General features: G+C 40.9%; 1 protein-coding gene across 2 annotated transcripts in view; it reads right to left on the bottom strand.

Moving 5' to 3' along the window:
• map4k5 (mitogen-activated protein kinase kinase kinase kinase 5) overlaps positions 1-27924 on the bottom strand; it is a 157773-nt gene that overhangs the window by 57138 nt on the left and 72711 nt on the right. For both annotated transcript variants that reach the window (XM_078233958.1, XM_078233956.1), the window contains exons 6-11: positions 22727-22774; positions 22363-22405; positions 12689-12761; positions 10241-10372; positions 6685-6747; positions 2661-2742 (exon numbers count right to left, since the gene is read on the bottom strand). In XM_078233958.1, coding sequence (XP_078090084.1) covers positions 2661-2742; positions 6685-6747; positions 10241-10372; positions 12689-12761; positions 22363-22405; positions 22727-22774 — 441 coding nt within the window. The remainder of the gene's footprint in view (positions 1-2660; positions 2743-6684; positions 6748-10240; positions 10373-12688; positions 12762-22362; positions 22406-22726; positions 22775-27924) is intronic.

Raw genomic sequence — 27924 nt, 5'->3', positions numbered from 1 at the left:
GGACAACCAGTTGGAAAGTTCCGGCCTATGTTTTTAACATAAGACATTCCATGCCACTTCAAGTGTTATAAAACAAAGTTTGACAGCAAGTCAGATATGCAGATATTAGGGCAGATCACCAAAGGTTTGGTCAACGACGTAGGCTTTCAGAGGCACCTCAGAAGGAGAAAAAGGTACAGAGACAGCGAGCTTAAAGGAGGGAATTTCAGAGTTTAGGGTCTTGGCAGCTGAAAGCATGGCCACCAATGGCAGAGAATTTAAAACGGCGGATGCTGAAGAGACTATAATGAGAGGAGCACAGATATTGGAGAGTTGTGGGTTTGAGAAAATTAGATATAGGGGGAGCCAATGTGTGGAAGAATTTGAAACAAGAATGAGAATTTTATCAAGGCGTTGCATGACCAGTGACAATAGCTGAAAAGGATTTGGTGCAAAGATACGGGCAGCAGAACAGGGCAACACAAGGGTGCAACAATAGGATTCCCTATGTGACCTGAATTGGATATCACAATTGTTGCATGTGCCCTCAGAATGGTTACAGCACGAAAGAAGATCATTCAGCATTCATATCTGTCGCTACTACAAAAATAGTTCACAGCCAATATAATAATTATCCAAGCAATGGGATATAAAACTAAGTGCAGCTCAGCTACTCATTCCCTGCCCTTTCCTCAGAAAATTTGCAGAGTTCTCTCTTCAGTTAATTTTCAATTCTCTTTCAAAAGCACTAACTGAATTCAGTCTCCACCAACCACACCCTCAGGCAGAGCATCGTACATTCTATCACCTGCACCAAAAAGTTTTTTTTCCTCATTGCTTCTGGCTCTGTTGCCATTCACTTTAAATTGGTCCTCGACCCTTTGCTAATGGGAATTATTTCCTCCCCATCTACACTACCTCATAATTTTAAACAAATCAATTAAACCTCCTCTCAACAGCTCTTCTCTTCCCAAAAGAGAACAGCCCCTGCTTCTCTACACGCTCACATAATTGACAGTTGCACCCCCGGAAATACTCTTGTAATCTCATTTTTCTGGGCTCTATCTAATGCTTCCATGTCGTTCATAAAAGTCTGGTGCCCAGAAATGGAAATAATATAGACCAGTGTTTTATAAAGGTTCACCATAAGTTCCTTGCTTTAAAGCCCAGTACCCCAATACCTTATTAACCACTTTCTTAACAGGCCCTGCCACCTCCCAACAATTTCTGCCCATATAGCTCCAGATCCCAATGCTCCTGCATTACCTTTATAATTGTACCCTCAGTTTATATTGCCTCTCTTTATTCTTCCTACCAAAATGTATCACTTCATTAAATTTCATCTCTGCATTAAATTTCATCTGCTACTTGCCTGCCCATTTTAGCAGCCTGTTTGTGCCTTCCTTGAAGTATCTTTATCCTCTTTACAGTTCACAATACTTATGAAACTGCAAATTTTGAAATAATGCCTTGCACACCTAAGTCTATGTCATTAACACAAGTCAAGAAAAGGAGTGTTCCTAATATCGACTCCAAGAAACCTCACTCTGTACCTTTCTCCAGTGCAAAGCACAGATGTTCACTAATGTTCCCATCACTCAGGCAATTCCATACCAATTCTTCCACTGTCCCTTTTATTTCTTGGGTTTCAACTTGTCTGACAAGCCTGTCACATGGCTTGAAAGCCCACGTACACTGCAGCATTGCTCTTATCAACCCTTTGTTACTTTACCAAAAAATTTAATCAAATTAATTAAACAATTTTTCCTAAAGAAAATCCATGCTGGCTTTCCTGAGCTAATTGACATTTTCCCAAGTGACTGGTCAGTTTTGTCCAGGATTATTGTTTCTAAATCCTTTGCCATCACCAGGGTTAAACTGGCTGGCTTATAGTTGCTGAGTTTATTCTTATACCCTTTTTCAGACAAGGGTGTATAATCTGCAGTTCTTCAGGCCTCTGTCACTACTCCACGATCTAAGAAGCATTGCATTTTCCTAACCATTCCATAGACAGAATCCTTCAGTGAGACCAAACCAAATTATGTCTGAAAAGTAAAACAGCATAACAATATGGAACTGAAATGTACAAAGCAATAGTTATAATTAAATCCCACCATAGTTCCCTTACTCCATTACACCCCATCTGACCCAACCCACTTCCCCTCATTTTCAAACTAAGAGGATTATGGGAAGCATGATCAATTGGCAGAGGGGATGAGAAGGGAGCTAACCAGCGTCACATTTTCCTGTGACTCCCACTTCAAATATAGTATGCTGCTTATGTCAATTTCCCAAGATGTAAACCTCCACCTCATTTGAATACAAATGGCTTCAATTTTTAAGAAAAATCATAAACGATCAGCATGATGAACTTCAGATCAATAATATGGCATATTTCAGGAGTTGAAGGGAGTAAACAGCCTAGTCAATCCTGCCTAAAAGAAAGTGCACCTCCTAATCGTAAACCACCACTGATAATATGGAAGTTTCACATCAAAACCATTCCATCCTCCTATCTGAAGGAGAAATTGGCAGGAAGCCACATTTTTATGGATGGATAAATATATAAAAATATGCAATGATGGCATGAAAATAGGCATATTTCCTTTGGGTCAAAGAAAATGTTACGTTTCTTATTTCAATCAACATTAATTCTATGACTGAAACCAAAATTTACTTACAACCAGTAACTTCTCTGCTGTTGGTCTCTTCTTTGGATTTTTTGTCAATGCTACTTTGAGAAATGCGTGGAATGTTGTGCTCCTGAAAGAAATGAACATGGGCGTCATACCAGCTTGTGAAAAGAACCCAATCATTTTCATAACGATTGCAATATGAGTAACAATTGTTGTCTGTGATGGTCTTCATTTACAATGGTGCTAATTGTTATTTTCATATAGACAGGAAGAAATCAAAATGCTTGATATACACAACATTACAGTTCTATTATATTTTGAGTGATAAGTGCCAAACATTGTAATACTCAATCTAATTGTTGCCCTTTTAGGATATTTACACTTCTGAAAATCATTTGAAAATTCTTCAAAGAAGACCTGCATCTATATGGTGCCTCTCAGCCTTAGGACATCCCACAGTACTTCATTCCCTCCGAATCCATTCTCAGCTTTGAAAAAAAATCTGCTCTTTGATTTTTCCTACCAAAGTTATTAAGTTCACACTTCCCCACATTATACTCCATCTGCTTGCCCAATCACTTAATCAGTCTATTTGCACCCTTGGTGTTACTTTCCCATCCAACTTTATATATTATCAGTAAACTTCGATATTTCAAATTGCTGAGGTCCTGTACAAATCCTTACCATCCCATGTGCAACACCCTGCCATCTTAAAAATTACCCATTAATCCTACTCTCTATTCGGTCCAGTGGTCAATTCATGGCAACATGTTTACACCAAATCCCATGAGCCCCAATCTTGCGCAACCTTATGTGGCACCTTGTTGATTTTGTTTTTATTCTTTCACAGGGTGTGGATGTTGCTGGCTAAGCCAGTATTTCTGCCCATCCTTAACTGCCTTCAAGAATTCCTTTTGAAAATGCAAATATCCTACACCCATTGGCTCCCCTTTATCTATCCTGCCAGTTACACCCTCAAAAAAGACAAACAGATTCGTCAGACAGGATTTCCATTTCACCAAATTACAGCCGAGCCACTGGTGATTTTTACAAGTGACCAGTTACCACATATTTAATAATAGATTTTAGCAGTTTTCCTACCACTGATATCAGGCTAACTGGCTTATAATCACCTGTTTCCTCTCTTATTTTTTGAAAAGCAGAATTACATTTGATACCTTCCAATTCATGGAGATTGTTCTGGAATCTAGGGAATTCTAGAAACTGAAGGAGAATGCACTCACTATCTCTGCTGCCATTTCTTTTAAAACCCTATGGTGTAGGCCACCAGGTCCAGGGAACTGGTCAACTTTTAGTTCCATTAATTTCCCCAGCACTTAACTAATATTATTTCAAGTTCCTCACTCTCATTAGATCCTTGGTTCCCCACAATTTTCAGTTGAAGTTGGATGTCCTAAGTAGGCAGAACCAAGGTAGATGAAATTCAATGGAAACACTTGTAAACTACTGGGGAAAATATGTATTCTGTGAATAATGTTTAAATATGAAATTGGAAGAGGGCCATAATTCTCCACGCAACACGTGAATGCCAGTGACCATGAATATCCAGATTGTAGTAAAAACCTATCTAGCTCACAAATGACTTTTAGGAAAGGAAATTTGGCATCCTCACCAGGTTTGGCAATGTGGTTTACTCAAAACTGTCCTCAAATAGTCTAGCAAGCTACTCAGATGGTTTTATTCACAAAGTAGCTTATTATCACCTTCTCAAGGGCAATCAAGGAGGGCTAATAATTGCTGATCGTAGCAATGAATTTACTCCACAAATGAATAAAAAGCATCATGAGACAGAAGCTGCTAAAGAAAAGAGAATGCTGAATTATACAGTCAAATTAATGCTCATAGCAGGAGGTTTCTACAGAAACTGTACACTGCTCTAGTCAGTTCACACCTTAAGCACTGTGGTCAGTTTTGGTCACCAAAATATTTAACCACTGGAAGCATTTTAAAGAGGGGCCAAGAGGCTGGTGTTCAATATTAATGAGCAAAGTCCAACGATCTTTGAGATTAGTAACTCTTAACTGGGGCTCTGCCAGTCGGTTTGTCCACAGCATATTGAGACAACTGAAAGAGTCTCAGAGATACAAAGATGGTGTATGCAAAGTATTGAGCCAGAATGATCATTCACCATGCAGTCGCATATGTGTAAGATACTTTGCTGCTTAGTACCATGCCTTGCTGCTCAATACCACCAACAGGTTTCACAAAGTAAAAAGAAAAGTTAGCTATATTTTTTGTAAAAACAGAAAAATAATCTCATGTTGAGTGCAGGGAGTCTGAATTTTTTCTAACATAGGAGATAATCCTTGGAAGCATGAAATGGCAGAACTCAGGTTTCAGATGATAAAGCTGAAACAGTATAAAAAAACTTCAATTCTTTTGCAAATATCAAACAAGGGGCAACAAGTTCAAACCAGTAAAATAAAGAACAAAGAAAATTACAGCACAGGAATAGGCCCTTCAGCCCTCCAAGCCTGCACTGATCATGCTGCCTGACTGACCTAAAACCCCCTACCCTTCTGGGGACCGTATCCTTCTATTCCCATCCTATTCATGTACTTGTCAAGATGCCCCTTAAAAGTCACTATCGTATCTGCTTCCACTACCTCCCCTGGCAGCGAGTTCCCAGCATCCACCACCCTCTGTTTAAAAAAAAACTTACCTCGTACATCTCCTTTAAACGTTGCCCTCGCACTTTAAACCTATGCCCCCTAGGAATCGACTCTTCTACCCTGGGAAAAAGCTCCTGACTATCCACTCTGAACATGCCCCTCAATCTTGTAGACTTCTATCAGATCGCCCCTCAACCTCCGTTGTTCCAGTGAGAACAAACCAAGTTTCTCCAACCTCTCCTCATAGCTAATGCCCTCCATACCAGGCAACATCCTGGGAAATCTTTTCTGTACCCTCTCCAAAGCCTCCACATCCTTCTGGTAGCCTGGCGACCAGAATTGAACACTATATTCCAAGTGCAGCCTAACTAAGGTTCTATAAAGCTGCAACATGACTTGCCAATTTTTAAACTCACTGCCCCAGCCGATGAAGGCAAGTATGCCATATGCCTTCTTGACTACCTTCTCCACCTGCGTTGCCACTTTGTGACCTGTGTACCTGTACACCTAGATCCCTCTGCCTATCAATACTCTTAAGGGTTCTACCATTTACTGTATATTTGCTATCTGTATTAGACCTTCCAAAATGCATTACCTCACATTTGTCCGGATTAAACTCCATCTGCTATCTCTCCACCCAAGCCTCCAACTGATCTATATTCTGCTATATCCTCTGATGGTCCTCATCACTATCCACAAATCCACCAACCTTTGTGTCATCCGCAAACTTACTAATCAGACCAGTTATATTTTCCTCCAAATCATTTATATATATTACAAACAGCAAAGGTCCCAGCACTGATCCCTGAGGAATGCCACTTGTCACAGCCCTCCATTCAGAAGTGCACCCTTCCACTGCTACCCTATGTCTTCTATGATTCTATGAATTTAAAATTCATCTCAGGAGGCTTTTCTCCAAATTGAGTGATCAATAAATAATTTGGACTCCTGAAGAGAGTGGCAAAGGCTAAAACCTTGGAGATCACTTGTGATCACTTGCTGCAATGGGGCAAATGTAGTGTTTATTTATTAGCAAGTAGGCTTACATTAACAGTGCAATGAAATGACTGAAAATCCCCTAGTCGCCACAGTTCAGCACCTGTTCAGGTACACAGAGGGAAAATTTAGCATGGCCAATGCACCTAAACAGCACATCTTTTGGACTGTGGGAGGAAACCCACGCAGGCACGAGGAGACGTGCAAACTTCGCACAGACAGTGACCCAAGCCAGGAATTGAACCCGGGTCCCTGGTGCTGTGAGGCAGCAGTGCTAACTACTGTGCCACCCAGCGTTGTGCCGAATGGGGTGGAGCAAAGCAGCCACTGCCTTCTTCATTCATATTTACCATGTGAATTAAATTTAGATTAATTTCAACTCGTTCCTTAGCACCGATTTGCCATAAACGTGAACTGGTACAAAAAGTGCATATACTCACCATTTCACTTTGTCTTTCAACTTAGGGGGTTGAAATCCACTTTTGCTCATCAAGAACAAAGCCCTATGAGTAGAGACATGAGTCACAATAATGTAATATGCAAAACAAAATCAAGATTCAAAGTTGATCCTCAAACGGTGTTTGCTATACAGAATCTATAACCAAAAACAGGCCATTTAGCCCATCTAGCATATCTATTGTTTACATACATGAATCCCACCCCTGTATTCCTTAATTCCCTTATCTCTTAGGAATGCATCAAGTCTTTCATAAGTGCACAAATGCGATTTCCTTCAGCACTATATGCGGCGAAGTGTATCATATTCTCACCACTCTTTAGTCAATCTGTTTGCGGCTGTATTTATGCCGCTTTTTCTGGAGTTATCCATCAAGTGGAGACAGTTTCTCTACATGAATCCAACTGAATTTCAGGTCTTAAGTCTACTCATCAAACAAAACAGCCCCAACTTGTTCAATCTTTCCAGATTGTTGCATCCTCTCAATTCCGAGAACACCCTTGTAATTCCTTTCTCCATACTTTCGTCAGTGCAAAATCCTTTTTGCAGTATGGAGACCACAGCTCCATATTGTGCAGTGCTCCAAATGTGGCCCAATCAAGGTTCCATATAAAATTCAACATTACTTGCTGTTGTATCAATCACTCCAGAAGCCCCATCCTCTGCATGCAGTCTTTATAGCCTTTTCAACTTAACTATTTATATATCTGTTTTACCAGCTCTTCTACATCAATTAGTTTCTTGCTTTTGAAGGAATAAATAGCCTCCTACCAAATGACCACCTCAACTTGCTCCACTGAATTTTATTTGCCATTCATCATGCATTTACTTTGGTGCCATCCTCTGCATTATTAGCTTTATCCCTCACTTTGGTATTATCTACAAAGTTTGACCTCACACCTCCAATTTTTGCATTCAAATCATATATTTGTGAAACAACTGTGGTCCTAGCAGAGATTCCTGCAGGACACCACTTCCAATTTGCCAGCTAAGAAACTTCCCTCAAGTCCTCCCAGTGCCTTTGATTTTGTAGCCATTTTTCCAATTCATTATGTTACTTGACCCGATTCCAGTTTCTTGAACTAAAAATAGAACTAATTTTGTGCATTTTCCTCTTGTCTCTCCATGAGGAATTAGAAAAATTACATACAAGTTATTTTGGATGCAACCATCTTATTGGTGCTGTAACAAAAGTAATTTATCGACCAAAAACAGTAGTCACTGTTGAAATTTGACAATCACATGAATAAAAGGTTGACAATCACATGAATCTTATTGTTTCTGGGTTGGATTGGCTAAAAAAAGAACAGCCTGCGGATCTAGTTTTAAACTTTAGGCCATCTTTTTCAATGCTCTATCAGCTCCAAAATGGAGATGGGGCTCCGAGAGAGAAAAAGTAATGAAATGAACAAACTTGCATTATTATAGTACCATGGGACATTCCGAAACACTTGAGTGAATGAAATCCTGCTGTAATGTCGGGAAATTTGCTGCCAATTTGCACAAGGTCCCACAAACTACATGGTGATAAATGACCAGATAATGTTTTATCTACAGTGTTTGAACAATAATTATTTTCCAGGATAAAACTAACTGCCTTACTGTTTTTTTCACATTTTACCATTACATAGGGTATAAAGCACAGAAACAGACCATTTAGCTCACCCAGCCCATGCCAGCATTCACACTATGCTTACTTGAGGGTCTCAGTTTAACATCTCAACTGAAAGATAGCACCTCCAACAGTGCAGCACTCCCTAAGGACTGAAGTGCCAGCCTAGATTATGTGAGACTAGCCTCTGGGTGGGACATGAACCCATGATTTACTAACTCAGAGACAAAAGTGCTACCGCTTAACCGAGGCTGACACCTTTGTGGAAATCTTGAAGAAATTAGAGCAAAGAAAACAGGGCAAAATATTCGTATAAAATCAGTTATAAATAAATCCTCTCCCAATACTGCATAATATTTTTACATGCTGCACAAGGCTACTAAGTTTGAAAGTAGCGGAAATTGAGAACAAACTCGATTCAACCAATTAGGTGTTGATTAGGGGAGTCAGTACGAGATCTATTGTTATTTAACCTGGTGGACACAGGAGTAGAAATACACAAGGATCATGTGTCAGTTTTATTGTTGATTTAAGTATCAGTGCAGTTCAGTGGGAGCAGTCCCTCCTTGGAAGCAGAAGATTATAGGTTGAAGGCCCACTCCATAGACTTGACCACATAACACTAGGCTGGAACATCAACACTGCCCTGAGGGCGTGATGCACATTTCAGAAATGCTACCTTCAGATGAGATATTGAACTCAGCCCTCTCAGTCGATGCAAAAGATCCTGAGGCAGTATTCTAAGAGCAGTAGAGGCATTTTCCCAGTGTGATGGTCAACATTTGTCTTTTAGCCAACAACCAAAATAGGTTTATAAACAGAAAATGTCAGAAGCACTCAGCAGGTCTGACAACATTTGTGGAGAAAGAAACAAAAACACACAGTTCAGGGCAGTGACCTTTTCTCAGAACTGGAAAACGTTACAGATATAACATGCTTTAAGCAAGTGCTGAGGGAGGGAGAGGAGAGAAAAGAATGAAAGTCTGCAATAGGGTGAAAAGCAGAAGTGATTTAACAACTTACATGTATATAGTGTCTTTAACATAATGAAATGATCCAAGACACTTTACAGGGACATCACACAAAGTACGACGTTGAGACACAAATAAAATGATGGGCGTGATCTCCCAGCTCTTCACACTGGTGGGGTCTTCTGATCCTGCCAACAGCAAATGTTTTCTGGCGGTGAGAGGTGGAATTATAGGAATTCCCAGCAGAATCAAAGATCCCACCAGTGGCCAATAGTAAGCCACCTCCCATCATCGAGAAAAACGCCATGGGGAAGCCAGAGAATCAGGTCAGGTGACCAAAAGCTTAGTGGGAGGTAGGTTTTAAAAGAGTGTCTTAACAGGGGATAGTGATGTAGTGAGGCAGGGAGATACAGGGAGGGTATCCCAGAGCTTGTGGTCTCGACCCTGGAGGATAAAAAAGGTGAAAGGGCAGATGTTACATCTCCTTCACTTGCAATGAAATGTGCCATGGGGAGGGAGACCAGGTGTTGGGGGAATTGAAGAATGGACCTGGATGTGAGAAGGAAAGGCCCCTTCAGACAGTTGAAAGGGGAGGAAAGGGGGAAAAGAGATTTGGGTGAAGGTATCATGTTGGAGGTGCCAGAAATGGCAGAGGACGATTTATTAAATGTGGAGGCTGAGGGGTAGAAGGTGGGAACAAAGAAACCTTATCATGGTTCTGAGAAAGGGCAATGTAATAGAGCAGAAAGTGATATTTCCATCCTTTTCTGCTAAAGAATCTGGACATTTATTTCCTGGTGTTTTACATGCATTATGACAACAGAACAGCTCCTATCAGTAGTTTTATGTTTGTTCCAGGACCACAGTGCAAGACCTGAAAACTTAAAAGAAAACGTCAGCAGCTCAAGGGGCTCATCATTTCCATATAATTACCAATGATCTGAAAATTAAAATACCTCATGGGATGCAAATCAAACATTGGAGGCTGCAGCTCTGCCAGTTCGATTGCAGTAATTCCAACTGCCCAAATATCACAGAGTTGGTTGTATCCACCATTCTTCTCCACTGCAGCAACTTCTGGGGCCATCCTATAAAAGTAAATATTGCCCTCAAGACTCAAAAAAAAAATAGATTTCAGATTTCAACAACATAAATAATTTACTGGTTGAGAGTCAGTTATCAAGTTACTTCTTCATATATTTTTAGTAATGTGCATACTACCATAGTGAATGAAAACTCTGCGAAAGGAGCAATTATTACAAATTAGTGGGTTGTGAAATTTATTTTGAAGGTACTCAAAAATGCAACATAAAATAACTGATATTTGTTCAACTAAGTTACAAACATATAACCTGATTTATTCACAGTACATTATCCATGGATAGCTCAACCAGTTTATAAAAGTAAATTAAATATTGTTAATTATTCTTAACCATCATCTATTGAGTAGGATCGTTTTCCACTAAAATGTTTTGAGGAATTCCACAATATTTGTAGCTTCTTGTGTGCACTTTTTGCACATTTACTGTAGATTAAAGAGTAATCTTAGGCATGATACATTTAACCTATTAATTTGTTGGGCCTGATCAATTTTGAATATTGGACAAAGGATTTCAATTCTGGATGAAATTATAAATTAAGTTTAACATTTGTGCTCCATAATTTTTCACTTGGAATGACTGGTTGTGCACAAATATCCATGACTGCAGTACAAGTGATGTAGCATTTTAAGTACGCCAGTTTAGTTCCATATACTTGGTGGACAAACATTTCTGCAAAGGTAAACTTCAAGAGAACACAAAGATGCAATAACTGATTTATTAGAAGTCAGGAGCATGGAATGGATCTGTAAAAGGAAGATTGTGCCTAGTCTAATACAATTTTTAATGAAGTAACAAAAATTTTGTCCATGGATTTTAATAAAGCATTTGACAAGGTACCACATAAAAGGCCGATTTTAAAAACAATTCCTACAGAATAAGAGGGTTAGTGTTCAATTGGATAAAACTTGGCTTAAGGACAGACAGCAATGACAAAATGCTTGTTCTTCAGTTTGAAGGGTCAGTGCTCTTTTTGCTATATTTAAATTACTTGGATATGGAACAAAATTTCAAAATTTTCTGTGACACCAAACCTGAAGGAGTGGGAAACACTGAAGGGGGGGGGGGGGGGGGGGGGGGGGGGATGAATTGCCTGCAGCAAGACAGAGATAGGTTAGCAGAACGAGCAGACACGTGGAAGATGGCTTATAATACTGAGAAGTGTGAGGTGATGCATTTTGGCAGAAGGAATACCTCTCTATAGGCTTAATGGCACGATTCTAAAGTGCACAGGAACAGAGGCATGTGGGCAGTGCATATGCATCAATCTTTGAAGGTGGCAGGACATAGAGAGAGTAGTTAACAAAGCATATGGGATCTTGGGCTTCATAGTTTGTGACAATAGGATACAAAAGTAGGGAAGTTATGCTGAACCTTTTTATAAAACTTAGTTCCCAGCTAGACTACTGCATCCAGATCTGGTCACCACGTTTTACGCAAAATATGAAGGTTCTGGACAGGATGTAGCAGAGACTTACCAGAATAGTTTCAGGGACTCATTAGATTGGAAAGGTTGGGGTTCTTTCCTTTGGAGCAAAGGGGATTGAGGGGAGATTGAGGTCAAAGTGTGCAAAATTAATACCGGTTTAGTCAGGTAGACAAAGAAAAGCTGCTCCCATTAATTGATGGTACAAGAACTAGGGGACATATATTAAAGGTTTTGGGGAAGAGATGCAGGGGGACCGACCGTGAGTGGCAACAACCTGGAACTCATTGCCCATGAAGGTAGTCGAAGTGGAAATAATCTATGATTTCAAAAGGAAATTGGATGGCTACTTGAAGGAAATAAACTTGCAATTTTGGGGATCAAGCAGGGAAGTGGAACAAAAACAGAAAATGCTGGAAAACCTCTGCAGGTCTGACAGCATCTGTGGAGAGAGAATGAAGCCAACGTTTCGAGTCTGGATCACCCTTCGTCATGACCCTGCAGCCGCAATATTTTGCTTTTAAGCAGGGAAGCAGGACTGGGTGGACTACTCCATAGAACCAGTGTTGCCTCAATGGGCTGAACGGCCCTCCTTCTGTGCTATAAATGACTCTATAACTTATAGATCACAATACAGCATTGACAATTGGAGGTAATGCCTTTGTATTAAAGGTGGACTGGGGGCATAAGATTATGTTGTAACAGTTCAAATTACGTACAACTTCTGAGTGTTAATTAACACTAAAATGGATATTATTCAACCATCTCACTTTAGGATTTGTACAACCTCACCATCTTTATTCCTACAACATGCAATGACAGACTGGGACCAATGACTTTAAGTGCACATAAATACTAGGTACAAATGATTTTATTACCAGTATGGGGTTCCAATGAAGGACTTCCTTTTGGCTATAGTAGCAGTTATTTTTGCTGCAACACCAAAGTCAGCTGAAAGGCAAAATCAAAGTACATCAACTTCAACTTGCTGCTTTCCAATAAGTATTGATCAGGGCCACTGTGACTAAATCAAATTATTGGCCTGGATTTTCAGATCAGTGGTAAATAGATGGACGCCCAACATTGACCTCTAAACACCTCCCATAAAGATTTTTTAAAATACTTTTCCAATTCAATCAAATCAAGTCCAATTCAGAGTCTCAACAAGTTGAGACATTTCTGATCCAGGCTGACAAGACAGGGCATGCAATCCTCTACCCTGTCTTGGGCCTGATCACAGTAAGAAGTTTAACACCAGGTTAAAGTCCAACAGGTTTATTTGGTAGCAAAAGCTACCAAATCATTGGGCCTGATCTACATGAGCCAAGCTGATTGGAGTAGGCGGACGTCTCCACCCCCCCCAGGCTTGATCTCATTTGCATCTTAGCCAAAAGGCCGAGATACCGCTTTTAAAAATTGCTTCATATGAAACATATGAAGCTTAAATGCAACCCAATGGTCACTACCAAGTGCAGCATCCGCATAACTACACTTGATCTTAGCCAAAAGGCCGAGAAGCGATTAAACAGCTCCAAAAAATATATTTCTTTTATTCTGATGTCATTTGAATTTGGCGCCATCTATTGGGGAACGACAGTGTCCAAAACAGGCCGATCAGCCAATTAGACTGAATTCTCACAAATAGCAAAACTAAGTAAAAGGCAGAACAAATAATTCACATTTTAGTCATTGCATAGAAAGAGAAACTAAGACTGGAACATGGCATGGGGTTAAAGAAGCTAAAATATTAAAACAAGCATTAAAAATATTTTTAAAGTTGCAATTTTTAAATGCTATATTGAGGGAATGACACTTCACACTTTAAAAACATATTTTCAGGGTAAGAGACGTTGTTCAGCAGTATGTTTGATTTAGTATGCTGTACATACACCTCATTCAATAAGGCTCAACATTTTGCCGTCAGCAAGAGTAATATAAATAGTCATAGTTCACATCGAATCAGCGATTGCATTGTTTTCATCTGTAGAGACTGCAACAGCACACCATATTGAGCAGCAGGATATCACTGATGGTCAATTCCAAATCTCCACATTTAACTGTGTACACGCAGATGCCAGAAGTTGCAGTCAGTTGTACACAGCAACAACTGCTACGGATGACAGTTTTACAATCATTACAACTGCAAATTCTAAACTTTAATTTTCTAGTCCATCTGGGTTTCAGAGTGTTTTAGGAATTGCACTCATCAATTTAGGAGGAAGGAAATAGAACAGTATGCCATTCAAGTCTTTGAACCTGCTCTGCCATTTAGTTAGACCATGGCTGAACTTGTATCTCAACTCCGCCTTTCCAAACTATCCACATATCCCTCGATTTCCTTAGTATCCAAAAATTTATCAATGTCTATCTTGAATATAGAGTCATAACAGCACAGCTCAGAGTGCCTGATAACTTTGAGGGGCAATCCAGTCAGTCCCACCTCCCTCCTCAGTGTACCTGTAGCCTTGCAAATTTATTCAAGTGCCAATCAAATTTCCTTTTGAGATCATTGATTATAACTGCTTCCACTACACTCGTAGTTAAAAGTCATTGGGTGCATTAAAAAGTTATTTCTCACATCTCCCCTGCATCTCAGCCAAAATCTTAAACCTGTGTTCCCTAGTCCTTATACCATCGGCTAAGGGAACAGTTTTTATTTGCTTCCTTAGCTAAACCAGTCATAATCTTGCACACCTACACCAGATCTCTCCTCTGCTCCAAGGAAAACAACCTCAGCTTCTTCAACCTGACAAAAAGTCCCTCATTCCTGGAGCCATTCCAGCAAATCTCCTCTGCAGTCTCTTCCGGCCCCTCTCATCCTTCCCAAAGTGTATCAACCAGAACTGCTAGAGTTGTGACTTAACCAGAATTTTATAAAAGTTCGGCATAACTTTCCTGCTTTTGTACTCATTCACACCACACTCCTGCAACAGTGAAATCGAAGAATTTGGCACCCAGCCAAATCTCTGTTCACGGAAGCAGGATGGGAAAATCCCAGCCGCAGGCAAGGTCGGAGAATCTGGCCCAATATCTCTATTCATGAAATCTAAGATCCCACATGCTTTACTCAACATATCCTCTCTCAATTTGTCCTGCCACCTCCAAAATTCAATGCAAATACACTCCCAGGTCCCTCCATCCATGCACACTCTTTAGAACCTGTGACATCAAGTCTTGCCTTTCCCTGTTCCTTCTCTCAAAATGCATCACCTCACAGTTCTTTCTATTAAATTCCATCTGTCACTTGTCTGTCTATTCTGCCAGTCATGGCTGACCTGATTATGACCTTACCCCAGTTTCCTGCCTGCCCTGATAACCTTCAATTCCCTTATAGATCAAAAATTATTCAACGATTTAGCCCCACTACTCTCTGTGGAAGAGAATTCCAAAGACTAACCAAAGCCTTAGAGAAGAAATTCCTCCTCCTCTCCATCTTAAAAATTGTCCTCACCTTTAAATAATGCTATCTAGTTCTAGTTTCCCCCATGAGAGAAAACATCCTCTCAGCATCTACCCTACCAAGTTCCCTCAGGATCTTTAAGTTCACCTTACATTCTTCTAAACTCTAATGAATAAAAGGTCCAACCTAGAACCATAGATAAGTTACATCACAGAGAGACGCCATTCAGCCCACTGTGTATGTGCTGGCCAAAGGAAAAAAAAGTCAATCATTTTAATCCCTTTCTTCATGCCCCCTCTAATCCTTCTGCTAATCACCTTAAATCTATGCCCTCTAGTAATTGACCCCTCAGCTAGGGGAAACAGGTCTTTCCCGTTTACCCTATCTAGACCCCTCAATTTTGTGCACCTCAATTAGGTCACCCCTCATCCTCTTCTGTTCCAAGGAAAATAACCCCCGCCTATCCAGTTTTTCCTCATAGCTGCAATTTTCAAGCCACGGCAACATTCTTATAAATCTCCTGTGCTCTCTCCAGAACAATGATGTTCTTCTTGTAATGCGGTGACCAGAACTGAACACAAAATGCCAGCTATAGCCCAACCAGCGTTTTGTACAGTTGCATCATTCCATCCCTGCTTTTGTGTTCTATACCTTGTCCAATAAAGGAACATACTCCATATTCTTTATTTACCACCTTGCCAACCTGTCCTGCTACCTTCAAGGATCTGTGGACACAAGGGGCCTGATTTTACCATCAAGTTGCGCCCATTTTTGGCATGAAACTTGGTAAAGTCAGGTGTGAGGCAAGCAGCGCGATCCATGCCCGCCTCCACACTGGTTCCCCCTTTACCGAGAGCCGCAAATGGCCACCGTCGGGACCGCGCCCAAAATGGGCGCAACATCAGTTTAAATGCATTTGCATTTAATGCATTTGTGTCTGCTGCCACTCTGCGCACGATCGGTTGTGGGGTGGGGGTCTGCTGCCACTGCGTGAGAGATCGGTTGGTGGGGGGAAGGGAGGGTCCGCTGTCACTGTGTAAGAGATCGTGTGGGGGGGGCAGGGGGCTGTGATCAGTCTGGGTAGTGGGGGGGTATAAAAGGGGGACAGTAATGTTGTGGGGGGTGCAGCAATGTCTGTGGGAGCCAGGGGGAGGCATTATCCGCACCGGGAGCGATGTGGCAGGGGAGCGTTCTCCTTTTTGTTTTCTGCGCATGCGCAGTTGTAGGCGCCGATCAGAGCTGCAGTATTTCGGGCACATTAAGCCCTGCTTCTACAGCACAATTCAGAATCGCTGCTATTTTTTCAGGCAGAGTGCGTATGGGGGCGCCTGAGAACGGGTCGAAAAGTCAGATCTGAAACACTCCCAGTTTCAAGTTGGCCTATCACTTCGAATGAAAATGGTAAAATAGGGCCCCGAGGTGTTTCACTTTTTCTATCCCTCTTAATATCCTCTTTTTTTACTCTATATTCCCTAGCTTTGTTTGCCCTCCCCAAATGCATTACTTCACACTCTCCAGATTGAATTCCCTTTGCCATTTTTTCACCCACTCAACCAAACCATTGATATCAGTCTGGAGACAACAGTTAACCCCTTCACTATCAAATACAAGACCAATTTTCTTGTCATCTGTAAATTTTCCAATCATGCTTCCCACATTTATGTCCAAATCATTAATATATATAACAAACAGTTACGGCCCCAACATAGCCCCGTGGAACATAACTGGAAACCACTTTCCATTCATAAAAACATCCATTACCCTTTGTTTCCTGTCACTGATCCAACTCACCATTTTCCCTCTATCCCATGGGATTTCACTTTTCTGATTAGTCTGTCAGGTGGGATTTTGTCAAATGCCTTACTGAAATTCATATAGACAACATCCACTGTACTACCCTCATTAATCCTCCATGTTACTTCCTCAAAAAAATTGATTGCTAGTAAACATGATCTTCCCCCAATAATATGTTGACCATATCCCTGATCAATCTGTGCCTTAGTGACAGTTTATCCTGCCTCTCAGAACTGATTCCAATAATTTGTCCAGACTGACCGACTGATAATCCTCTGGCCCATCTCTCACACCCTTTTATGGTACAGTGCTCGCAGACCTCCGATCCTCTGGTACTTCCTTTCAACAGCCTGGGGTACAATCCATCTGGCCCTGGTTATTTATCCACCTTCAAGGATGTCAGTCCCTCCAGTATTTCCTCTCTCATAATGCTTACTGTAACAAATATTTCACATTCTCTTCCTTGACAAGAATGTCTGCATCACTCCTCTGTTTTGTGAAGACAGAGACAAAGTACTCATTCAGAACCCTGTCCACATCTTTTGCATCAACATACAAGTCACCCTTTACCTCTCTGATGGGCCCTATCCCATCCTTAATTATCCTCTTGCTCGGAATGTACTGGTAAAACATTTTTTCATATCCTTGCTTTGCTTTCCCAATTACCTTTTTTACTTCACCTCTATACTTTCTATAGGCTGTGGTATTAAGCCTTTTGTGACTGTTATAAAGCTTTCTTTTTCTGCTTTATTTTACCCTGTGCACGTCTGGATAACTAGGGGGCTCTAGATTTGGCAGTACCAACCTTTTTGTGTCCCTGCAGATTGCAAGGTAGCATTCTAAAATCTAGGGAATTCCAATGAAAACCAATGCACCCACCACCTCTGTAGCTACCTTTTATAACTAGGGTACTTTTAACCCTGTTAATTTTTCCAGGCCTATTCCTTTACTAATATCTTAAAGCTCTTCATTTTCACCATATCCTTGGTTCCCCACTATAAAATGTTTTGTGTCTGCCACTGAAGATATAAAGTATTTGTTTACTATCTCTGCTATTTCCTTATTTACCATTATTTTGCCCGTCTTTAAAAGGACTGATGTATACTTTTGCTAATTTATTCTAAATGCCTGTAGAAACGTTCACAATCGGATTTCATGTATCTTTCTAGTTGACTGCCATATTTTATTTTCTTTACCAATTGCTTGGACTTCTTTCGTTGAATTTTAAAACCTCCCAAATAGTCACATTTCTTACTTTTTTTGGGCAACTATATAAGCCTCTTCCTTTAATGTAAGGTAGTACTATATTAACTTCCATAGATGGACCACTTTTCTCACAAGGTTTTTATTCCTTAAGGGAATTTATATTTGTTGCAAATTATGATTTTTAAAAATGTTTTGCTACTGCTCATCTATCATGAGATCTTTTAATCTAGTTTCCCATTTACCTTAGCCAACTTGCATAATACCTACATACGGTTGCAGTGTTCAATTTAAGACTTTGTTTCAATCACTATCAAAAGCAATATAAAAACATATTATGGTCACTTCCGAGATACACTTTGACAATAAGGCTAATAATTAACCATGTTTCATTGCACAACACAAGATCTGAAATAGTCTGTTCCCTAGTTGGGTCCTACAAACTGATCTTGAAAACTATCTTGAATACATTCTATGAACTTAAATAGTACCCACACCCCCACCGCCCCCCGCCCCCCCAAAATTTGGTTCGTTCAGTCGATATGAAGATTATAGTCCCCCTTGATCTCTGTGTTACCCTTGTTGCAAACACCTTTCCACATTTATACTCTGCACGATACCACAACTATTTATGGGGCTTATAAGCTGCTCCCAATGTTTTCTGCCCCTTGTTGTTTCTGAACTCCAACCCAAACTGATTCTACATCTTGATGTTCCAAGATAAGATTCTTTGCTCTCGACTGCTTATAATCCAATCCCACCCACCCCTACACAGAATCATCGAATCCCTACAAGTGCAGAAGAGGACATTTGGCCCATCAAGTCTGCATCGACTCTCTGAAAGAGCACCCTACTTAGGCCCAATCCCCTGCCCTAACCCCATAACCCCGCGCATTGATCATGGCCAATCCACCTAACCTGCGCATCTTTGGACCGTGGGAGGAAACTGGAGCATCCAGAGGAAACCCATGTAGACACAGGGAGAATCTTTTCCATCTCTTTTAAATGTGAAGTGTGCTGGACTATTTAGTTCCTAACTTTGGTCACTCTGCAACCATGTCTCTGTAACTGCTATTAGACCAGCCAATTTGTTTTGGTGCCATTAATTCATTTATTTTTGTTGCAAATGCTTTACACAGTTAGATATATTGCTATCAGATTTAACTTTTTTTCCTATTTTTTTTCCCTGATGCCACTTTAGTCACCAATGTCCTGGTACCTTTTTTAAGCTCTCTATCCCTTCCTCGCCCACACTGCTTATTTTTACTCAATTCTCGACCTCGCAGCATTAACTTTTCTCTAACTCTCAATTTACCCTTTCCTGAATCCTCCCATCACTCCACCCTCATTAGTTTAACACCCTAGTCATTCGATTCACCAGAATACTGGTTCCACCCTGGTTTAAATGGAGCTTGTCCAAAAAACAGCTTCCTCTTTTCACAGAACCGGTACCAGTGCCCAATCAAAGCTGCTGTCTCCCAGACCACTCCTACAATCAAGCATTTATCCTTCTAATCTGTTAGGCCCTATTCCAATTTGCACATAGTTCAGGTGACAACCAAGAGATTTCAATGAAGTTCTGCATTTCAATTTGGACCCTAGCTCCTCATACTCCCAGCAGACCTCATCCCTAGTTTCACATGCATTTGATTCCTACATGGACCATGGCAAATGGAGCCTTCCCCTCCCTCCAAGATATCCAATCACGAGTAGATATCCTCAACTCTAGCACCCGGTGGGCAACACAACCTTTGGAATCCTTCGTCATGGCTGCAGAGAGCAGAATCTATTCTCCTAACCATACTAACCCCCACAACCACATTCCTTTTAATTTGCCCACACTGGTGAGCACGTCAAATTCCACATGGTGAAGAAGTCAAATTCCATATTAATAGACAGATTCCAGCATTTTTTCATTACTTTAGATAATTACATCCATTTCCATGCAAATCAGAGATCTTTGTAATAAATTATGGGAAAAGGGACAGTAAAAAGGTGGAAGCGTCCAATCCAAGTCATACCCTCCACCTGAATAGGAGAAAAATATTAGGGGGAGTTGTGACCAGACCACTCCTGTATCTTCCAGCAGCTGTTAAAAGATCTATTGATAAAAACCTTGAAGCAGGTTGTCTACGTTTGCTCTTAGTCATAGGAATTGCATGGATATGGAGACTACCAAGGCAGAAAGAGAAGCAAGAATATCTTTGGCAATTTTTTTCATGTTAGGAATACTTGATGTTAGTTTTAAATTTTAAACAGAGGAATCCAAATAAGCTGAAGCAGACACTATCTGTACTTATGCCCAAATCCAGTATCAAGCTAATGTGAAGGAACTCAGCAAAACCTGTTTTGTATCATCTATATGTGCAATCTTCCGTAATCTTGTGAGAGTTCACTCTTTTCCACTTAGCCAGGGACATCCTAGCCAACTGTAAAGCCCCTATTGGTTGTGATGAGCTAATCAGAGGGATCTGGGAATACAGGTACAGAATTCCCTAAAAGTGACATCACAGGTGGATAGGGTCGTAAAGAGTGCCTTTGGTACATTGGCCTTTATAAATCGGAGTATCGAGTATAAAAGTTGGAGTGTTATGGTAAGGTTATATAAGGCATTGGTGAGGCCGAATTTGGAGTATTGTGTACAGTTTTGGTCACCTAGTTACAGGAAGGATGTAAATAAGATTGAAAGAGTGCAGAGAAGGTTCACAAGGATGTTGCCGGGACTTGAGAAGCTGAGTTACAGAGAGAGATTGAACAGGTTGGGACTTTATTCCCTGGAGCGTAGAAGATTGAGGGGAGATTTGATAGAGGTGTATAAGATTTTGATGGGTATAGATAGAGTGAATGCAAGCAGGCTTTTTCCACTGAGGCTAGGGGAGAAAAAAACCAGAGGGCATGGGTTAAGGGTGAAAGGAGAAAAGTTTAAAGGGAATATTAGGGGGGGCTTCTTCACGCAGAGAGTGGTGGGAGTGTGGAATGAGCTGCCGGATAAAGTGGTTTTAACATTTAAGAAAAACTTGGACGGGTTCATGGATGAGAGGGGTGTGGAGGGATATGGTCCAAGTGCAGGTCAGTGGGACTAGGCATAAAATGGTTCGGCACAGACAAGAAGGGCCAAAAGGCCTGTTACTGAGCTGTAATTTTCTATGGTTCTATGGTTCAGAGAGAGGAATGAACTAGTGATTCGTCTGGTATACACACCTGAATAGCAAAACAGCTTGCTAGCTATCTGGGCAGTGTGGTATGATGTCACACAACTTTCAGCAAATAGTTTACTGTTTGGATTGTACATTGTAATTTCTAACTGGTAATCAGAACCTATGCAATAATGAAGAATTTTAAAACGTTTGACACACTGAAAAACTGTAAATCTCCTTTGAAATACATTCTATGATGTTTTACAATTCCCATGTTGTCACTCTTAAAAATGGACCTGCAATATTAACCCCCTACAAAAAAAAACACCTTGGATGTCAATAGATTCTTCAACTATTTCAGTCTCTTTTTCCCCTCTTCTCATTCTACCCAAAACATTGAAGATAGAATATCAGCATACCCCAAATTTTCTTATTCCTGTATCGAGTATCTCTAATAAGCCCAGGCACATTTGGAAACTTGACAGTCAGTCAATTGTGCATCAAACTATTGTATTACACTCGAGAACTGACAAGCCACTTGTAATTTCCTCAATGATTCAGTGATAAATGCACGAACAATTGTGTCACTAGATCAAAGAGATCTCAGATTTGATACTCAGCTGTACTAAAATGATTGCTTTCAGCCAGGGTAGGTAGCAAGAATGCATTAATGGAGGTGGGACCCTGGACCAGCACCATAGACAGAGTTGGTAAGGAAAGAATTAAACATGTAATTTCCTCAGACTTACAAGTGTTCTGTCAATGGAACGCCAGGTATACACAACAAGCGATCTATACCATCATACAACATTGCTAATTGTCAGTCATATATTTTAAATGCTGGTTCATTAATATCTTATTCCCCACTATTCCTCAACAAGGTGGTTAGGAAATTTATGCTGAATAGCAACAAATAATAGTGAATTGAGTACCTTATAAACATCACCATTAACCTTAATATTTTACACCTCTAATGCAAATTTGATGTATATAGCAAATCCTGGGTCTTAATACTCACCTAACTTTACATCACCATGGTCTGTCAGCAAAATATTTGCCCCCTAAAAAAGAAAGGTCAATTTTAGGAATGAAGTAACAAATAGTGTTCAGCTGGTTACTTTCTTAACCATAGTTTCTCCAAGAGGGCTGGTAGTCAAACTTTTGCAGGCCTCTGCTAATGAATTCTCTACACATTATATACAAGGGAATGACTATTATTTTGCTGTTCTTTTAATAGCCAAGTAGGTTGTTCAGCAATACAGCCCATCAAATGGCTAATTTTCAATCTAACACAAGATGTACACAGTCTGATTTGACAATAAAAGCTTATAAAAAATCTTCAGCTTTTAAAAGCTCAACAATTAAAATACATTTAGCCTTACCTTTATATCTCGGTGCATTTTTCCTTTACTGTGCAAATAGCCCAAACCCTACAAAATAAGTTTAATGTAATCAAGTACACACAAAAAAAAACTGCACAACAAAAGTAATAAAACACAACCACACACAGAAACAGCCATGGGTCATCGAAACAAAAATGTGTAGCACCACCCCCTTTACAGGTTCTGAAGAACCCTGGACTCTCCAATGTGTTCAATTTGGTTCAATGGATGCTCTGGCCATCTTAAAATAACTTTCCTTGCAGCTTGCCCAATCAAAGGCGATTGTTTCACTTTGTTGGCTACTGATTGGTGCACTAGTCAGCCTCTGATTGGACGAGCTGCAAACTTATCATTCCTTCACTGTTGCTGGGTCGAAATCCTGGAGCTCAAGCCCGAACAGCACTGCGGGTGTACCTACATCATATGGACTGCAGTGGTTCAAGAAGACAGCTCACCGCCACCTTCTCAACGGCAGTTGGGTGATGCACAATAAATGCTGACCAAGCCAGCAATGCCCACATCCCATGAACAAAAACCATTATTAGGCATAAACTTCAATTTCTTTCTCCCTCAAATGTTTATCCAGATTCCCCTTAAATACATCAATGCTATTTGCCTCAAGCGTTCCTTGCAATAGCAAGTTCTATATTCCAATGAGTAAATAGGTCTTGTCTGAAATCTTTATTGAATTTATTAGTATCTACAATTATAGCCCCAGTTTTCAATTACCACACAAATGGAAGTATCGTCTCTATTGTGACAATCTTTGACCCAGAAGCAGTACAGTAAGGAAAACTTGTAATTACTGAAATCTGTAATTGATTTTTAAAAATGTTTGAAATGGGCTTTTATGAGTTTGCATCAATTATAAAGGGATCAATTATGATTGTCCTAGATAAGAAATACTGGTCCTGGGAAGCTAAACTGGTTAGTGACTCATCAATATATATATACATTTTATATATATATATATATATATGCAGACAGGTTTTCAAACACTAAGGGATGCACAGAAAGGAGACAACATCTGAGTGAGACATAGATGGAGGCGTAGTTGGAAATTTGGTTCAGAAGAGCAAAGAGTTATCCTTTTACTACTTTTTTTTTTCTAGCCTCCAGTAGTTGGAGAGTTTTCTTTCTTGCCTCCAAGCTAGGCAAGTGCAGCTTTCTATTACTTTGTGTAAATCATCAATTAATTGACTCATTAAATAAATAAGGTTAGACAGAAATGGCAGGGCTGGTGACACACTGCAATCCCAGATAATCATATATGCAGTAAGTGACTGCAGCTTAGGCAACTTCGGCTCAGAGTTGCTGAGCTGGAGTTCAAGTTGCGGACACTGCAGGGCATCACACCTCATAGTTTAGGCAGAACCTTAAGAGTTGGTCAATGGTCAGGGATAGGAGAGTGTGACCGAGAGTCAGGCAGACATGCGGAACCAGCATGTAGTGACGGACGAGTCTCAGTCCCTGACTTTGTCCAAAAGGTATGAGATGTTTGCTATCCATGTGGATGCAGAGAAGGATTGAAAGGTGAATGGACGGGGCATGGCACCATAGCAAAGGATGCCATTGTGCGAGGAATGTAGAGTGATAGGAGACAGCATAGTCAGGGGGGTAGATACTCTTCTCTGCATCAATGACTGGGAGCTCTGCCTGCCTGGTATCACGGTAAAGGACATCCCCTCATGGCTGGAGAGGAACTTGGGAGTGGGAAGGGAGGATCCAGATGTCATGGTCCACATGGTAACCAAAGACACAGGCTGAACCTGGAATTATGTTCTGCTCAGAGGATTTGAGGCATTAGAGACAAAATTAAAATGCAGAACATTAAAAGGTAATTATTTCTGGATGTTACCCGAGCCAGAATGGGGTCAAGCAGATTAGAGAAATAAATGCATGGCTCAAAGAGCAATGTGGGAAGAAGGGGTTTCAATTCATGGGGCACAGGATCAGTCATCAGTGAAGAGTGAGCAACGCCGTTGGGATGGGCTCCACTTGAACCACCCTGGCACCAGTGTCCAATCATACAACTAGGACTGTGGACAGGGCTTTAAATTAACAAGGGTATCGTGGTGGCATGGAGGGATTGGGTGAAGAGAGATGTAGAGAAATCCAAAGAGAAAGGTCAAGGCAGTATAGCAGTATGGGTAAAGACAAGTATAGTGGGACAGGAAGGGACAGGAAGTTTAACAGAAATTGGACATCAGCAAGTGAGGACATTGCAGGGAATAGAAGTAAAAAAAAAATTGAAATTAAAGATTTATTTGAACGCACGAAGCATCTGCAATAAGATAGATGAACTAATGGCACAAGTAGAAGTAAATGATTTAGATTTAATTGCCATTAATGAGACATGGTACAAGGTGCTTAAGAACACAAAATAAACATTCCTGGGAACACAAGCTATCTTCGATCTAGCATTGTGTAATGAAAGAGGATTAATTAATAATGTCATAGTTAAAGGTCCACTGAGAAGTAACGATAATACCACCAAATTTCATGTGAAATTTGAAAGTGACATATTCCAATCGCAACCAAAGAATCATGAACTTAAAGCCAATTACGTAAGTACGAGGAGAACACGGGCTTCGGTTAATTGGGTAAATAGAATTGAAAAGTATGGAAGCAAATGGACAGTTTGAAACATTTCAACAATTCAAAATTTTCAACAAAAAACATTCCAATTAAAAAAAATTTCCAGTGAGAAAGACCCATCCATGGCTCACTTAGAAAGTTAAAGGTAATATTAGATTTAAAAAGTCTTACAATTAGCAAGTTTAAGTGTTTTACAAGCCAGAGAGCTATAAAAAGATTAACAAAAAGAGAAAAAATTGAATGAGAGTAAACTAGCCAAAAATATAAAAACAGATTGTCAGAGTTTTTATAATATAAAGAGAAAGACCATAGTTGAAGTGAATATAGGTCCAATAGAATCAGAGGGAGAGTAAATGGCAAAGGTATTGATCAAATGTTTGACACCTGTTTTCATAGAAGACACACTTTTCATTACAAAAATAGACAGTAACCTAGAGGCTAAAGAGAGGAAATTAAGGAAATTCATATCAGCAGAGAAAAAGAATTGGTAAAACTTAAGGGGTTAAAATGTAACAAATCCCCAGCACCTTATGTCCTACACCCAAGGGTTCTAAAAGGGATAACTGCAGGGATAGTAAATATGTTGGCTATAGTTTTCCAAAATTCCTTAGATTTGGGAACAGTCCCATTAGATTGGAAGTTGGTAAATGTTACACCATGGCCATGATTCTCCCATTCGCGCTCGCCACTTTCCTGGTGGGTCCGGCCGGGAGACGCACGTCTGCAGCCTTGAACGGGGATTTGCACATGCGTGGGGAACACATGCACACCTCCCAGAGCCAGCGAGCAGTCGCCTACCAGACCACGCTGGAAACCAGCAGGAAGGCAGGTAAGTAATTTAAATCTTTTTAAAATCTATTTTAAGTATGTAGATAAGTTCATTATTGTGACCTTTCAGGTCCCGACCAAGTCTCCCACCCTGCCAGGAATACTTAATTCCGGCAGGGCTCAGACGAGCTCCCCACATTCGGGGAACTAGTAGGAGGCCCCGCTGGAATGAAGGGGGGGGGGGGCAATCGGGCAGCAGGGAGTGGTGCCCCCTGGCCATGGGCACCCTGGCAGTGCCAGCCTGTGCCCCCAGCACTGCCCAAGGGGCACTGCCCCATCAGGCAGTGCCAAGGGGCAGGCCTGGGTGCGATCAGTGGGGGTAGGGGGTCCCACTGTCACTCTGCATTGGGATCGGTCTGGGATGGAAGGGAGGGCAGCGATTGGGGCGGGCTGGAGGGAGGGGACGCCCCTGCTGGGAGTTGGAGCCTGGGCATCAGGGCACTTCGAGGGTCCCGGGCTGGCCAGCAAATGGGAGTTTGACAGTTTGGGCCCCCCCCTCACCAGGTTTTTAATAAGATTTGCGACTGGGCCCTGTGCATTGCACAGAATGTGGAGATTCAGGTGAGAAGCTGACCCGTCAGAACTGGCGCGATCTCGAATAGTTTTGCTGCCAATTCAACATTTTTGGGAGAACCCCCCCCGCCTCCATGTTTCAAAGGAAGGAAGGAAAGAGAAATATGGAACTACAGGCCAGTTATTCTAACATCAGCTGTTGGGAAAATGCTGGAATCTTTTATTAAGGACATTTTAATCATGCACTTAGAAAAGTATAGTATGATTGGAATAAGTATAGTATGGTTGGAATAAGTCAACATGACTTGGGTGCGGGGGGTAGGATTACTAAGTTTGTGGATGACATGGTATACTGTGTGCAGTTCTGGTCGCCACATTATCGGAAGGAGGGGGTGCAAAAGAGATTCACCAGGATGCTGCCTGGGATGGAACATTTAAGTTATGAAGAGAGGTTGGATTGGCTTTGGTAGTTTTCATTGGAGCAGAGAAGACTGAGGAATGACCTGATCGAGGTAAACAAGATTATGAGAGAAATGGGCAGAGTGGATAAGGAGCAGTTGTTCCCCTTAGTTGAAGTGTCAGTCACAAGGAGAAATAAGTTCAAGATGAGGGGCAAGAGGCTTAGGGGGGGGCGAATGAGGGGAAAAACCTTTTTACCCAGAGGGTGGTGACAGTCTGGAATGCGCTGCCTGGGAGGGTGGTAGAGACGGGCTGCCTCACATCCTTTAAAAAAGTATCTGGATGAGCACTTGGCAAATCATTATGTTCAAGGCTATGGGCCAAGTGCTACTAGATGGAACTAGGTGGGAGTTCAGGTGTTTCTAATGTGTCATTACAGGCTCAATGGGCCAAAGGGCCTCTTCTGTGCTGTATGATTTTACTAAAGGGAAATCCTGTTTGACAAATTTATTCGAGTTTTTTTTGAGAATACAACTAGTGGAGTAGTTGAGAAAGGGAACCAGAAGATGTATTGTACCAGAAGACATTCAATAAGGTACCATGCAAAACATTAAAGACAGATAAGGGTTCATGGAGTCGAGGACAATACTTTAGCATTGATAGAGGATTGGTTAATGGATAAGAAGTGGAGAGTGAGCATGAATGGGGCTTTTTCAAGTTTGCAGGCATTGAATAGTGGAGTACAACAAGGACCAGTGCTGGGGCTTCTTCTATTTAAAATCTATATTGGTTAAACTTGGTTAAGAAGACAGAGAACAATGTATGAAAGTTTGCTGACGATGCCAAACTAGATAGTAAGG

The sequence above is a fragment of the Mustelus asterias genome, chromosome 18 (assembly GCF_964213995.1).
Source record: "Mustelus asterias chromosome 18, sMusAst1.hap1.1, whole genome shotgun sequence".
Classification (NCBI taxonomy): Eukaryota; Metazoa; Chordata; class Chondrichthyes; order Carcharhiniformes; family Triakidae; genus Mustelus; species Mustelus asterias.
This window is presented reverse-complemented; position numbering and strand designations above follow the sequence as displayed.